The 13,366-nt window shown below is 51.7% G+C and overlaps 5 protein-coding genes across 5 annotated transcripts; 3 read left to right on the top strand and 2 right to left on the bottom strand.

Moving 5' to 3' along the window:
- Positions 1 to 37: 37 nt before the first annotated feature.
- sip5 (Sip5p) lies at positions 38 to 2,792 on the top strand. The gene is made up of 2 exons (XM_040939733.1): positions 38 to 621; positions 681 to 2,792. Exons 1-2 carry the CDS (start codon positions 256 to 258, stop codon positions 2,742 to 2,744), a joined length of 2,430 nt encoding a protein of 809 aa, XP_040798167.1. The 5' UTR covers positions 38 to 255; the 3' UTR covers positions 2,745 to 2,792.
- A 2,381-nt stretch (positions 2,793 to 5,173) lies between these two features.
- BO72DRAFT_471141 (uncharacterized protein) lies at positions 5,174 to 5,938 on the top strand (the record flags this gene model as incomplete). The annotated part of the gene is made up of 1 exon (XM_040947073.1): positions 5,174 to 5,938. One exon carries the CDS (start codon positions 5,174 to 5,176, stop codon positions 5,936 to 5,938), a length of 765 nt encoding a protein of 254 aa, XP_040798166.1.
- A 305-nt stretch (positions 5,939 to 6,243) lies between these two features.
- On the bottom strand, positions 6,244 to 7,848 carry BO72DRAFT_479767 (putative G-patch domain protein). Its single transcript, XM_040947596.1, has 2 exons — positions 7,367 to 7,848; positions 6,244 to 7,301 (listed from the first exon to the last, which is right to left on the bottom strand). The coding sequence occupies exons 1-2, from the start codon at positions 7,469 to 7,471 to the stop codon at positions 6,339 to 6,341; spliced, it is 1,068 nt and encodes a 355-aa protein (XP_040798165.1). The 5' UTR covers positions 7,472 to 7,848; the 3' UTR covers positions 6,244 to 6,338.
- A 300-nt stretch (positions 7,849 to 8,148) lies between these two features.
- Positions 8,149 to 10,028, top strand: BO72DRAFT_436015 (putative triacylglycerol lipase; the record flags this gene model as incomplete). The annotated part of the gene is made up of 3 exons (XM_040943308.1): positions 8,149 to 8,373; positions 8,449 to 8,796; positions 8,853 to 10,028. The coding sequence occupies 3 exons, from the start codon at positions 8,149 to 8,151 to the stop codon at positions 9,891 to 9,893; spliced, it is 1,614 nt and encodes a 537-aa protein (XP_040798164.1). The 3' UTR covers positions 9,894 to 10,028.
- A 40-nt stretch (positions 10,029 to 10,068) lies between these two features.
- On the bottom strand, positions 10,069 to 13,239 carry BO72DRAFT_411108 (snoRNA-binding rRNA-processing protein NOP14). The gene is made up of 2 exons (XM_040942457.1): positions 12,895 to 13,239; positions 10,069 to 12,824 (listed from the first exon to the last, which is right to left on the bottom strand). Exons 1-2 carry the CDS (start codon positions 13,177 to 13,179, stop codon positions 10,323 to 10,325), a joined length of 2,787 nt encoding a protein of 928 aa, XP_040798163.1. The 5' UTR covers positions 13,180 to 13,239; the 3' UTR covers positions 10,069 to 10,322.
- Positions 13,240 to 13,366: the final 127 nt, after the last annotated feature.

Raw genomic sequence — 13,366 nt, 5'->3', positions numbered from 1 at the left:
CAAGCAACTGACACTCATCTAACCTATGCGCTTTTCGTTCTCCCCTTCATTTTCCCTAGTCTCTTGTGGCCGAACCATCATCATTATTACTGCACATCATTCCGATTAACTCTAGCCTCTTCCATTGTTGATTGCCGGCCGGAGAATTCGCCGCCTCTTTCTTTGCTTGCTTATCCGGGATTCCCCAACCGGGCCTTGACCTCCTGCCCGTTGGTACCCAATCGCTTTGCTCTTCTTTTCCCCTTCTTGTTCGAGATGGGCAATTCCCAGACGAAAGAAAGCAGACCGTCTTCTACTGCGCCAGGGCGCAGAAGCCATCATCATGGCCCGTATGGCGACCGCCACCACGCTGACGGTTCTCGATCGACTCGAGGCAGCGGACCCGATCTATCCATCCTCGGTATCAATACACATTCGGAGCGAGACGTGGCGTCGCTTGAACATCGGCGAGAAACTAGACAGGAAAGGGAAGCTCGCCGGCTTGAGAAGGAACGGGCGGCCCGCCTCAAAGAACGAGAGCGTAGTATGAAAGAAGAGAATGTTGATGGCGGTTACCTGGTAACGCAAGGTGTATACACCGGAACCGAAGATTTCAATAAGGCTGTGGTTCGCCAATTAATGGTAAGTCGACGATAAGATTTGCTTGCCTGTATTATCGAACCTGACTTAAGCTTGCTTAGGTCGAACGACGACTTGCACCATTCTGGAGAGGTCTCAACGACTTCTCAGACTCATGGACAGAACATCAGCTGATGGCAGCAGCGCGAGGCCTGCCAATCCCCCCTCCGGATGAAATCCCTCCGGAGCTGGAATATAAGAATCCGCCTAAATCTGGAGAAGATGCCCGGGACGCCTCGGATACACCCACGGTACAACACTTGATGGTACCTATTACTTCCAGGTCTCAGTCGTACGGCTCGGATGCTTCTCAGTCTTCTACACCAGCCCATTCACTCCCCTCACCGACCTCTCCTATCGCTTCCGGCGCTTCCAGCTCACCTATGTTTCGGACCCGTGCAAAGACATTGGCATCCCTTTCCACGTCTAAGCATGGCATTCAATCCGATACAATGACTCGAGAAATTCACCTTCCACATGATCCTTTTGTAAATGGACAGCCGATTGAGGCTTATCTATACAAAGCGGCTGCCGAATGTCCCATTTGCTTTCTGTGTTACCCCCCCTATCTCAACCGGACGAGATGTTGCGACCAACCAATTTGTTCCGAGTGTTTCGTCCAGATCAAACGACCTGACCCCCACCCTCCGGAGCACGGAGACACAGAACAAAATGCGCAGTCGGCGGCTGATGGTGAGCGCGCGGATAATGAGGACGGTCAATTAGTATCGGAACCGGCAGCATGTCCGTTTTGCGTTCAACCTGAATTTGGAGTCACTTATGCACCACCGCCATTCCGTCGAGGACTGGCTTACGCAAGCGACATGGGTGCCCGTCCGAATCTTACATCTCCACTATCCTCCAGCTCGTCCCTTTCTTCTAGCACTACCCCTGTGACGGGCCGTCGTCGCGCGACGTCATTATCTGCCAATGACCCAACTGTGGTCACAACTGATAGGGTCCGGCCTGATTGGGCACAGAAGCTAGCAAACGCCAGAGCACATGCCGCGCGACGATCTGCGGCAGCAACCGCTCTTCACACTGCCGCCTATCTCATGCACAACAATGGTTCTGGCGCCGACTCGAGGAATTTTGGCCTTGGAAGAAGGAGTGTTATGCGACGGAATGGGGGACCAGAGAGTCAAAACACCTCGCGAACCGGCTCCCCTGCGCTGCAGGCCCTTGCATTCTTGACAGACCGTCGTGCTGCAGGCCAAGAAAATGATCCCGCAGAAGATGCTCCAAACAGCATTGCACCACCACGCAGCAGGTCAAGGAGAAATCGTATCGATGACCTCGAGGAAATGATGATGATGGAAGCTATCCGGCTGAGTTTAGCCAGTGAAGAGGAGCGGCGCAAAAAGGAGGAGAAGGAGGCGAAGAAGGAGGCAAAGCGAAGAGAGAAAGAAGCCAAGAAGGCGGAGAAGGTTGCGCGCAAGTCAGGTCCGCCCAGTGATAATGCCAGTAATTCTGCCCTGGATGTGGTTGGCGATTCCAGCCTAGGAAGAGTCATCAGCAGCTCCTCCTCTTTTACCGGCGAAGAGCCTCCCTCTACTAGCAAGGGCAAGGAGGTAGATCGTGCGCCACCTCCAGGTCAAATTGCGGTTATCCCCACTGAGGTTGTCTCTAGCCTCGAAGGCGCACAGTCTTCGCCAGCTGTTATCGCGACGCCGACCGACCATGCTCTCCATTTGCCAACCTCGTCGCACCCGCGACCGTCACATTTACGCCATGTCTCTAGCGCGTCCTCGTCGTTTTCATCTCTGGTCGAATCGATGAATGAGGGCCATACTGGACTTCACACATCTGCTAATGGTGCGAGCTCCTCCACCGAGCCCATATTCAACTTTCGCAGTCTAGCCGCTGTGATTGGAGACGAAGACAAAGGCGACGAAGCAACGGAGCACGTGGAAGATACAACACTAAAACCCGATGCATCGAGCGCAGCATCAACTTCCCACTCTGCTACCGCCAATGATGAAATGGTGAAATCTGGGCAAGTGATAACTGCGCCGACGCCTGTTTCTTTGGAGGTGCCTAATAATGAAGAGTTAATTCCGAAGGAGTTGGAGTCTCGCTCGGTTGAATTACCATCCACTACAGGAGATACAGAGACTGCCTCCTAGATCTTAATATTTTGCGGGATGAGGCTTTTTCGTCTGTTCGACCAGGCTGCCTTGCGACGTTGCTCCAACCTGCGTCCACTTCTGCGGAGGGATAATTTACAACAGGTCACTCGCGCGAAGGGGGGTTTTCTTAGGGACGGAGGGAGGAATGATAGTGATACAATTCTTTATGCTTCTGCCATTGCTACACCTGACGAAGTCCTGTCCCTTCAGTATGTGCATGGATCCTTTTTTTGGTAGCTGGCCCGCGTTTCTTTTTTCTCCATATACATACCATTGCATAGATTCGACACCTGTCTTCAATCTTGGCTCCTTTGTCTATCACTCTCTCAAATGGCAACGCTCCAACACCTTACGGATGTTTGCTTGGGCTTTACTGAAGAAAAGGATGCTGCAAAACAGGAAACGCGGGCACCCAAGCCAAAATCGAGGACACACATAATACATGTTTGGATTGATCAAGCTCATTTGTATCAAATACATGCAAATTCCATGGCTGGTGACCTTGTTTAAGGTCGAAGTGGAGCGGATCCTTTAATAGTCTCAAGACCTTGGAGTTGTTTCAGCCCATATGATAGAGGCTCCACCGGAGAATTATTTAGTGCGTGGTGTTCTGTCATTCATTACGCCAAAGGTCAAGACTCAACAGACAATAAATAAGTATTTGGATGACGGACAGGAATACAGTAAGATAGTACATACTAACTTAGTCAGGATTGGACCTAGTACAACCCTACAACTTATAGATACTTATCCAAGTATTACCTTCTTACGGCGCTGTAGATTCTGAATTACATTATCAAGGACATTCCCACGTGTTCTCATTGGGCATTCTGACTCGTTTCGGGGAATTTGTTGTGCAGTGGACTCCGTACTTGGTAACTTACTAGGTAGTACTATGTAGGTGCAAGTAAGATTACATGCACTCCGCTGAACTTACGTGGTACTTGAGATACAGGGCACATTGTAAGGTACTCGTACCTTGTTACAAGGATCTGCTCCATCACCTCCACCGAACAAAAAATGGTATGAAGTATCTACTATGTAAATCCTGTACAGTGCAGTACAGTACATAATTTAGAAGTACTTTATCAGGACTCCAGATGACAGACAGACAGACAGACAGACAGACCGGTCTCGCGCACTCTCTTCTGCGCCAGACCAGGGTCCATCATCCATTCCTCGTTTTCTGCTCTGATTCGTCCTACTCACTCATAGTAGTGCCACCAATTCCGAGCACGGATCTTACATATCTAGTACTGCAGTGTACATTGTATGAGTACATAGTACTCCGTACATCCATAAATTCTTGGTCTGGGTGGACAAGGGTGGCAATCGTTGATCGACACTGCAATTTTATCATTGACTGAGTGTCTGAAGGGTTTTTGGCGAAACTCCCAAAGTCTCGACTGGCAGATCCTCAACTGAGGTTGTTTATCACTTCAAGTTCCCACTTCCTCGCTTCATCCCATCCGAGTAGTGATTCGATAAGACCGGGCAGAGGGTGCGGAAATTCCTATCAATGGCTGGAATGACCCAAAGGGGTTGAAATGACGCTATCATCCACTAGTCCTTGCGACGGACTGACGCGATCGATAGCTTGCAGAGACACTGTCATTCGCTCTCCTTTTCTCGTCTTCTTCTGGTTCGTTAAGATCGAACATCGAACATGCTTCCAACTTCAGTCCTGTCACAGTGCTAACTATCTGTCTGTGTCTGTATTGTAGGTATCGACCTTGGGTACTAGCTGGGCAGTTTCCTCCAAGTATCCGCCAGTCAAATTTCTTTTGATCCAAGCAGGCCGGCCATCTGCCTGTTGCCCTTTGTCCTTCCTTCCTCCCTGCTTGATTTTCTGTCTGGGCTGCGCAGCCTGTCAGGACTCAGTGGATCCGTGGTTCAGCTCTGGTGTTTTTTTGTTTCTTGATTTTTTTCCTGTTACGAACTTACTTACCCTTCCGAACTTGCGCGTTCCTGGCTCGAAACCCGGATTCAATCCACTTTTTTATGGTCTCCATTACATTGGTCAATCACTGAAGAAACAGCCCAGGCAGGAATTGAACCAACTGAGAGATAAAACCCTAACCATTCAGTAGTCTGTTCGAGATGTGATGAATTCATCTCAATGTCTTGTCCTGTCCCCTAAAGATCTGCTCTAAAAAAAGCCCCCCTCTCTTTCAGTCCCCCTCCATCTGTTTCCTCCACCCTCTTCCTCTCTCTCTCCCTCTCTCTCTTTCTGGTATTCATTTAATTCTCCGATCTCTCTTTCTTGACAAACTCCAAAGTCACACATCTATCTATTCATACACTTATAGAACCATATATCTTGGATTGTCCAGAGATACCCTTTCCTTCGGCCCACTTCTTTGTATTGTCCTTGATCAAGTTATTGCAGGGACAGTACAGGACAGCAACCCTCAAAACGAGGCAAGATGGCGATTCTAGACAAAGAAATTCGGTCCCGCGGCCTGCGAGTGCCTTCCTTTGCCAAAAAAGGCTTCAAGCAAAAGTCTTCTGAATCTCTGCCTACGAAGGAATCCGCGCCCGTCCAGCAACCTCCGGCAGCTCCTGCTGTGACCCCCCCACAATCCGAATTCACTCCGGCACCTCCGCCGTTCCGATCGCAAGAGCCTGACGAACTCCCTTCTCCTCCCACTGTACAACCCTCTGCTGGCCCGAGGTCTTTGACTGACGGCCGCAGTCAGCGCCCGCCTTACAGCCCGCCGGATGGCCCTCTTCCTGAACCTCCAGTGTTTCGGGCTTACCGGCCGCCTATCCCGCCGCAACCCACCCCGCCGTCCAGCGAAGAAGACCTGGAACCGGAATCTAATCGCCCCAGTGCGGTAGATTCACTGGACCATTTCATCCCTGAGCCCGAACCTGAATCCGAGGCGCCTGTCGACTCTCTCTCCAGTGAAGATGATAGGGGCCCGTGGACGCCTCCCGACTACGAACCGGTGGCTGTGCCTCTGAATAAACTCCATTACGCTTGTTACCAAGACCACCGGTCAATGCCTCCAGCTAACAATGCCTGGTATGCGCTGCCCTGCATGACGTGCCAGAAGTTTGACCACGAAGTGCGACACCGGTGCGTTTTTTGCTGTCTGCGCATATGCGGAGGATGCTATCAGGCCTTGCAGAAATGCCCTAACCGCTCGTTGGCGCAATTGATGAGGTCGCTCCCTTCTTCTCAATGATGATTCCAATGACGTTCGTAATACTGCTTCTCTCACTGTATACGGTCAGGCAAGAGTATGGTCGAACCAAAAGGCTGTTTCTTGCTTCTCTCGAACATTCTCTTCCTGCTTTATATACCTCGATTTTTTTTCTCATTCTCTGTTCATTTGTACTTCCGCATGAAACAAGATTCCCCTCGAGTTGCGACTATTTGTTGCGTGTGGTTTGGACGAATCTAGCTCTAGTGATGGCGATTAGGGCTTTTCTTTCCGGTATCTCGTTTGTTGACTTTTACACTGGACATGACGGGCCAATTTGAAATCGGCGGGTGCAACCCCAAGATATAATTATAATGCTTAACTATCAAGTATAGGATTAGCAGATGATATACTGCGTTACGTATAGCACATCCATGTGGCATCAATCGTGATCCTCTTCTGTCACCCCCGGACATCCTTCCATCTCAGCACTCTCGTATCGATACTTACACCAGAAACAGTAGTGATGTTGATCACGTAGATACCGTACTAATTGGGACAGCTGTTCGCTCGGGCCTAACGCATTAAACTCGTCTAGCTCGGGATCATCTTCTTCGATTTCTTGCTCGAGAACCATTGATGGCTCTCGTTGCCCCCCAATAGCTTCTTCGTCATCTCGATCCAGTGTCGGATCGTTGTGTCCTGGTAAGCGCGGATTGGGAAAAAATCCAGAAGAGAGTGATGTTTGCAGCATATGACGCATCTGAAGATTGCGTTCTTTCTCCTCGCGTTCACGGACTAGCCCACGGTAGAGGATGTTAATTTGAGACGTTGGCTTGGCCTTCTGCGGCTTGCTTGTCACAGGTTCGCCAGCCGTATCATCCGGGGTTGAACCTTCCCTTTCCCCATCTGTCTTTTGCGTTTCGGAAGACTCTACTTTCACTGCGCTGGATGGCGGCTTTTCGTCCGTCTCAGCCTCGGCATCCAAACGCTCAGCAACCTTCTGCGCAGCATGCACCTGCGCCTCCGCTCGGCGCATCTCCCGCTCAAGCCGGACCCGGTCGCGATAATCGCCCTCATCCTCTTTCACTTTCTTGGCAACATGCTCGGCTTCCTCGAGGAACTTGCGCTTCCGCTCGCTATCCAGCCCAATTCCACCCTTATCCTCTTTGATTACCAAATTGAGAGGCTCGGATCGGAGTCGAGCATCGAGTTCGTCCGGCTGCGTTCCCTGAGATGATTCAGGCTTTCCTAGGGCCTGTCCAGGTTTGAAGCCCAATTTGGCCATCATCTGAAAGCCCTTGTTGGAAGGGTTCAGCGCACTGGTGGCAAGAGCTGCATCGCGACGTGCTGCTTCGTCCGCAGCGCGTTCGGCTTTTGAAGGGATTCTGGCACGCGCTTCAGCCTGATTCAAGAACGGTTAGTTAGCATTCGATCTGGACGAATCTTCAAATCTAACCTGATACTTACTTCTCGTTGTTGTCGGCGCTTCTTTTGGGTAAAGGTTTCCTTCTGCTGTGGTTCCTCAATTACCATGGACATGTAATCATCTTCCTCCTCGTCTGCCTCAGGCATTGCGCGTGCGGAGGGGTTGGGTTATCGGCCGGAGAGTGACAGGAACGACAGGGAAGACCGGGATCCAGAAGTAGACGCCGTGAAATCAGAGAAAAGGGTTCAATCACAAATTGCGCCTCACTTGACTAGAGAAACGCTAGCCACGTCAGACGGAGTAACAAGCTCAGAGTCAGAGCAGCCAAGCAGGGAAGATCGACTGCGGGGAAGTAGGAGCTGATGCGGAGATGCGGATTTTCCCTTTCCGGCTTGGGAGTATTCCTTGTTCGCTCTACTAACTAGTTAATCCACCACCAGTTGGCGTACACCTCACCCGTCCAGCCATCCATTAATTGACATTATTCGCAACTCACGGCTCGGGGTGTACATACACCCCTCTTTGCTGGCACTCTTCAATTGGTCCTCACAATTCCGGACCATATCGTTGTCTGCGTCAATCATTGCCGAGAAACTCAGGATGACGGCTCACATCCATCATGTGATGATGCAAGGAGAGCCCTTCCTGGATTGAAGGGCGGATCCATCGCATTCCTCGAAGCATGCCTTCAGGGGTCTCGACTCTGGTTGATATGTCATTCAAAAGGGATGCTCTGCTCGCACAGCATGAAAGCACGGCGTAAACACACCGCGGTTCTGCAGCAAGCCATTCGCGGCTGTTGCTTGACATCATCGTCATTATCATGAGACTGATTTTCCAAACACTGGTCATCTGCCTCATCATTCATGTGGAATGCTTCCAAAATGTGACGGTTAACCTTGGCTATTCGCAATATCGAGGACAGGCCATCTCCAATGGCATTGTGCAATGGTTGGGAATTCGCTATGCTGCTCCTCCTGTAGGATCCTTGCGATTTGCTGCGCCCCAAGATCCAGAAACGGCGGAAGGAGTTCAGACTGCCTTTCAGGTATTGTTGGGGACCCCCTTAAAGACTGTAGCACACAGTCCTTGTCTTGAACCGACGCTGAGATGTCAGATTTAGCATGGTCCCTTGTGTATACCCACCGATCAGTACCCCATCCCAACTGGGGCATCTGAAGACTGTCTGTTCCTTGATGTGTACGCTCCGAATTGGGCAAGGAATGCATCAAAGCTGCCGGTCTTTGTGTTTATCCAAGGCGGAGGCTTTAATGCAGACTCGAATGCCAACTTCAACGGGACTGGGCTGATTCAGGCGTCCAGAACTGGTATCGTGGTGGTTAACTTCAACTATCGAGTCGGTCCTTACGGGTTCCTCTCGGGGTCTGAGGTCCTGAAAGGTGGAAGTTCGAACAACGGGCTCAAAGATCAGATTAAAGTCTTGCAGTGGGTTCAGACGCATATAACAAAAGTAAGCCAAAGCTTGCCCAAATGAGTGCGACTTTGCACTGACCTATTACGCCCAAGTTTGGCGGTGATCCTGAACATGTGGTCATTGGAGGGGACAGTGCAGGAGCAGCCTCGGTCACTCTTCTCCTCTCGGCCTACGCTGGGGAGAATCGAGGTCTTTTCCATGCCGCTGCTGCGGAATCGCAAAGCTTTGCCACCATGCTGACTGCAACCGAAGCTCAATTTGCGTATAACAACCTCGTGATTCGCACTGGCTGTGCAAGCGAAGACGACACTCTATCGTGTCTGCGCAATTTGGATGCAGGGACCTTACAGCGGCAAAACATCGGCACCCCCCTTCCTGACGCACAGAAGCCGCCCCTCTACTTTTATGCGCCTACCATTGATGGCGACCTAGTCCCTGACTACACATACCGGTTATTCTCCCTAGGGAAATTTATCAAAGTCCCTGTTATATTTGGCGATGTGACCAATGAAGGCACAACATTTGTCCCGAAGAGTATATCCAGTGTGGGCGAGGCCGACACATTCATCCAGAGTCAATTCCCAGCATTCCAACTAGACCAGCTCGCCATAGTCAATCACTTGTACCTCAATGAGAACCAGACTATGTCGTTTCCTGATGCTGGTGTATATTGGCGGCCGACCAGCAACGCATATGGCGAACTCCGCTACAATTGTCCCGGTATCGCCATGTCAACGGCGTTCTCAGAAGCCGGGGTGAAAAGCTGGAATTATCACTATGCAGTCCAAGACCCGAGCTCTGAATCCTCCGGGGAAGGTGTTTACCATGTCGTAGAATTGAATGCCATCTGGGGTCCGCAGTATGTGACTGGAACACCACCCGCGTCCTACTTCACCTCAAATGCGCCTATCATCCCCGTCATGCAGGGGTACTGGACTAGCTTCATCAAGGCCTTCGATCCGAATCCCTATCGCTATCCTGGTAGTCCAGAATGGGAGACCTGGAGTGGTAATGGCAACAGCGACCGTCGGCTCTTCATTAGGACGGGAGACACCAAGATGGAAACGGTGCCGCTAGATCAGAAGGCGAGATGCGACTACCTAATCAGTATTGGGATTGCCTTGCAACAGTGAATCCTTCTCGATACTCATGCAACGTCGGTTCTTTGGACGAGTTTACTTTGTTTTCTCTACGCATGTACATATCTGCATCCCTCCTGATCTTGAACCGTGGGCCAACATACGTATAGCCGTGGTCTACTAGAGCACAGAATGCCAATCCAATCCATGGAATTGTGAAAGATGGTAAGTTTTTTCTATCTGCCCTAACACCGTCGACAAAATACTGTAGTAGATATAAAGAAAAGGTAGATATATACATAGATGTGCCAGAGCATACTACAAGATGTTGGGTGGGACGCGAAGGCGAAACTCCCGAAGCAGTCCACCCATCTACGCACCCAAGACCGGCTTGCAAGAGACACATCGAGGTCAAAACCAGCGAAGGGGAAAGATGCATCTATGTCATGGAGTCGGGGAGAAGAGGTGCCAAGATCGTCGTGATCACCGCTTGCCCTGTCGCATCCTCTTGACTCTCTCATAAGCATTCGCCTCCCTGCCCTCCTCATTCTGCACCTCGGCCACGAGGCGCTTGTACTTGCGTTCGTACTCCGCATCGCGCTCCTTCTTCTCGCGCAGCTTCTCGCGCGCAATGAAGTTGGCGTCCTTGCGGAGCTCGCGCATGGCACCCTTGCGCTCGCGCTTGTACTCCGCCTTGAGACGGTTGGCCTCAGCGCGCTCGCGGTCGGGATCATAGTGCTTGTCGGGATTGAAGGATTCCTCGAACTTGGGAATCGCGGTCTTAATAGCGAGGGGCCGGTGGTTATGGAGGAGGAGGGGCCGACGGGCGTGGCGGGCTTGGGAGAGTTGCGCGGTGATCTTGTCGAGGGTCGACTTGAAGGAATCGAGCACGGAGGAGGATATGAGGTTCTTGCTGGCTTTACCCTTGCCCTTGGTGGTGATGTCGAGAGCTTGGAAAAGGCAGGAGAGGACTTTCTCTACGGGGGAAAAAATCTCGGTATAGGCGGACTTGCCAGACCAAATATCAGAGGCGGAGGAAAGAAGGTTGACAAGAGTATTGATGATGGAGAGCTTGAGTTGGTCCTCGTCTTCAGGCGCATCCGCCACGTCCCAGAATCGAAGTCTGCGGGAAGAGATGGGCTTGGAAGAAAGGTTCAGTCGGAGAGACGTAGATGGACTCCGAAAGGGAAAGAATCCCATGGCGGATGCGTCGGTCTGCTCCTCCGGATTGAGGTGGTAGAGGACGTTCAGTGAGTAGTTGATGAATTCTGGCATGTAGCGCTTTGAGATGGCCTGGTATTGCAGGCAGAGACTGGCTGCGTAGGCGCCCGTTGCGAAGTCGTTAAGGTTGTCGACAGCACCCTGACCCAAATACCTGGCAATGCAGAGATGGGCGGGCGTCGCGATGGCATGGAAGTGATCAGAAGTTGGGAACGTCGTCGCAATGCCGGTCAGGATGACCAGGTCGCCGGGGCGAAGGTTTAGAGGGCGGTCAGTCGCAATTTGGCGCAAATGGGCTCTGTATGCCTGACAAACGCTTTCAGGGTGGCTCTTGGCCATAGAGTGGATGTGACGAAGGATGTTCTCCACGATCGAGAAAGGAGGGTGGTCCGATAGTTCAGTCATATATGCGACGTGTTGGACGAGAATGCCGGCAAAGCGGCTAAGCTTGGTCTTGTTGTCGCTGTGAAGACGGGGGTGATGCAGGGCTCGAATCCTTTGAATCACGGTCGGGAGATCCTGCATTGGAACATCTTTGATGATCTCTAGGAATTCTTCGTGGCTACCGGGGCATGGATATGTGAATGCCAGACCATCGCTGACCTCATTAGCGCCGTCTGCCGCTGCTGTGGCATCTCCATCGTTGAGTCCAGGAATCGAGAATCCGTTGATAAGCTCATCATCTTGCTCATCTTCATCCTCCTCTTCCTCCGAACCTACACCGGATTCCATGTCCTCATCCTCATCGAAAGACAGACTCACATCTGACCTCGTCTCCACAAGATCGTCATCGATAATGAAATCATCTTCGTCTTCGACCCCAAGCTCAGGACGAGTGACCGCCTCGGTAGGCTGTTGCAAGCCGAAAGCCTTTGCGTCGTCGAAAACTGACTCATCGTCTGATCCCTCGCCGTCCTCGTCCTCATCTTCCTCCTCCTCCGCCACCTCGGCTTCGGATTCACTTGACTCCTCGCCACGCATACGTCGAAGCCGCTCTTCTTCAAGAGTCTTCAGGCGCTGAGCCTCCTCCTCTGCCTTTTCCTCAGCAGTCTTGGTACGATCCGTGGGTGCGGACCGCTTGTCGAAGGTTAACTGCTTTAAGCGCTGATCGTACTCCTTTTCGGCATCATCGGGATTTTTCCCTTGCAATATAGCGGCCCGCTCGGGATTCATTGCCGCTAGATCATCCTTGGGGGGCTCTGGCTTGGGTGGTGGCTTGACACCCCTCAGCATATCAAACAGATCGGGAAGTCCCTTGTCGAGCTCTTCTCTGAGATCATCGTCATCCTCTTTGGCCTTCTGCCGCTCGAGCTTGTAGAACTTCGACTTGGCGATAACCTCCTTCATGACCTCGTTCTTCGACTTTTTTCGCTCGGGCAGTTCTTCTCCCTCTTCGTCGTCGTAAATCATGTCCGCCAAATCAGCATCATCATCCTCATCCTCCAACATCCGCTTCCTCTTCCTGGGCAGCTCCTCGTCATCGTTGTCCTCCTCCGCCCCAAGATCACCCTCCTGGAAATCATCTAGGTTGACACCCTCTCCGAAGGACAGGGTTTCTCCCATGTGAGTGAGCTGAAACTCCTCGTCATCGTCCTCAAGGTTGAACATAGATTCCTTCCTCAGTTTCTTCTGGCTTTGTCTGGCGAACCGCTCGGCCGCTCTCTCCTCCGGCGTCATCGTCGGGTCGTCCTCGCCAAAACGACGATCGAGAATACCGCCAACTTTGTTTCGCCGGTTCATCTCCTGAAGAAGGGTTTGACGCCTCTAGATAAAATGGAAGCAGACGACAATTAGCGACAATCTCGAAGTTCTGCAAATATTGGGCTGGAACTACCTTCTCTTCACCGTAGGACTTGGTCACACCAGGTCTGGCCTGACCGGCGTTCTTCTTAGGCACATCGCGGGTAGTTACATCGAACTTCGGCCGCGAAGTCGTCTTGATCTCGAAGGGATTGAATCGATCGCGAATGGCCTGCAGGGCGTTGTTGCGCTGAATGCGGTTCTGCGCAGCAACGCCGGACTTTGCATTCTGCTGCTTTTGCTTCTTGGACTGCTGGGGGCCCAGCAGTCCTCCATCTCGAAGAGAGGCCTTAAGCTGCTTCAACTGCGACGGCGGCATCGTTGGGGCGTGCAGGAAGTTGTCGACGTCCGCTCAATTGTGCTCGGAGGTGGAACTCCGCCGAAATTTTTGGGCCAAACCGGCGCGCGATTGGGATCCGCCCCGGGGAAAAAAAAGATACCTCACCGCCCCCCTTGGCACTTGTTCTGCCGGCACTATTACTTTCCCCGCTTTCCAATGCCCTTCC

Source organism: Aspergillus fijiensis (genome assembly GCF_003184825.1).
Source record: "Aspergillus fijiensis CBS 313.89 unplaced genomic scaffold BO72scaffold_52, whole genome shotgun sequence".
Lineage (NCBI taxonomy): Eukaryota > Fungi > Ascomycota > Eurotiomycetes > Eurotiales > Aspergillaceae > Aspergillus > Aspergillus fijiensis.
Note: the sequence above shows the minus strand (reverse complement) of the source record. Positions and strands in the feature narration are given on the sequence as shown.

What these genes read in the sequence shown, in the direction of transcription:
- sip5 (XM_040939733.1), top strand. Translation starts at nt 256, where the DNA reads ATGGGCAATTCCCAGACGAAAGAAAGCAGACCGTCTTCTACTGCGCCA. An exon ending in CTGTGGTTCGCCAATTAATG is followed by an intron (nt 622 to 680) that starts GTAAGTCGACGA and finishes AAGCTTGCTTAG; the next exon opens with GTCGAACGACGACTTGCACC.
- BO72DRAFT_411108 (XM_040942457.1), bottom strand. Translation starts at nt 13,179, where the DNA reads ATGCCGCCGTCGCAGTTGAAGCAGCTTAAGGCCTCTCTTCGAGATGGA. An exon ending in AGTCCTACGGTGAAGAGAAG is followed by an intron (nt 12,825 to 12,894) that starts GTAGTTCCAGCC and finishes CATTTTATCTAG; the next exon opens with AGGCGTCAAACCCTTCTTCA.
- BO72DRAFT_479767 (XM_040947596.1), bottom strand. Translation starts at nt 7,471, where the DNA reads ATGCCTGAGGCAGACGAGGAGGAAGATGATTACATGTCCATGGTAATT. An exon ending in AGCGCCGACAACAACGAGAA is followed by an intron (nt 7,302 to 7,366) that starts GTAAGTATCAGG and finishes TTCTTGAATCAG; the next exon opens with GCTGAAGCGCGTGCCAGAAT.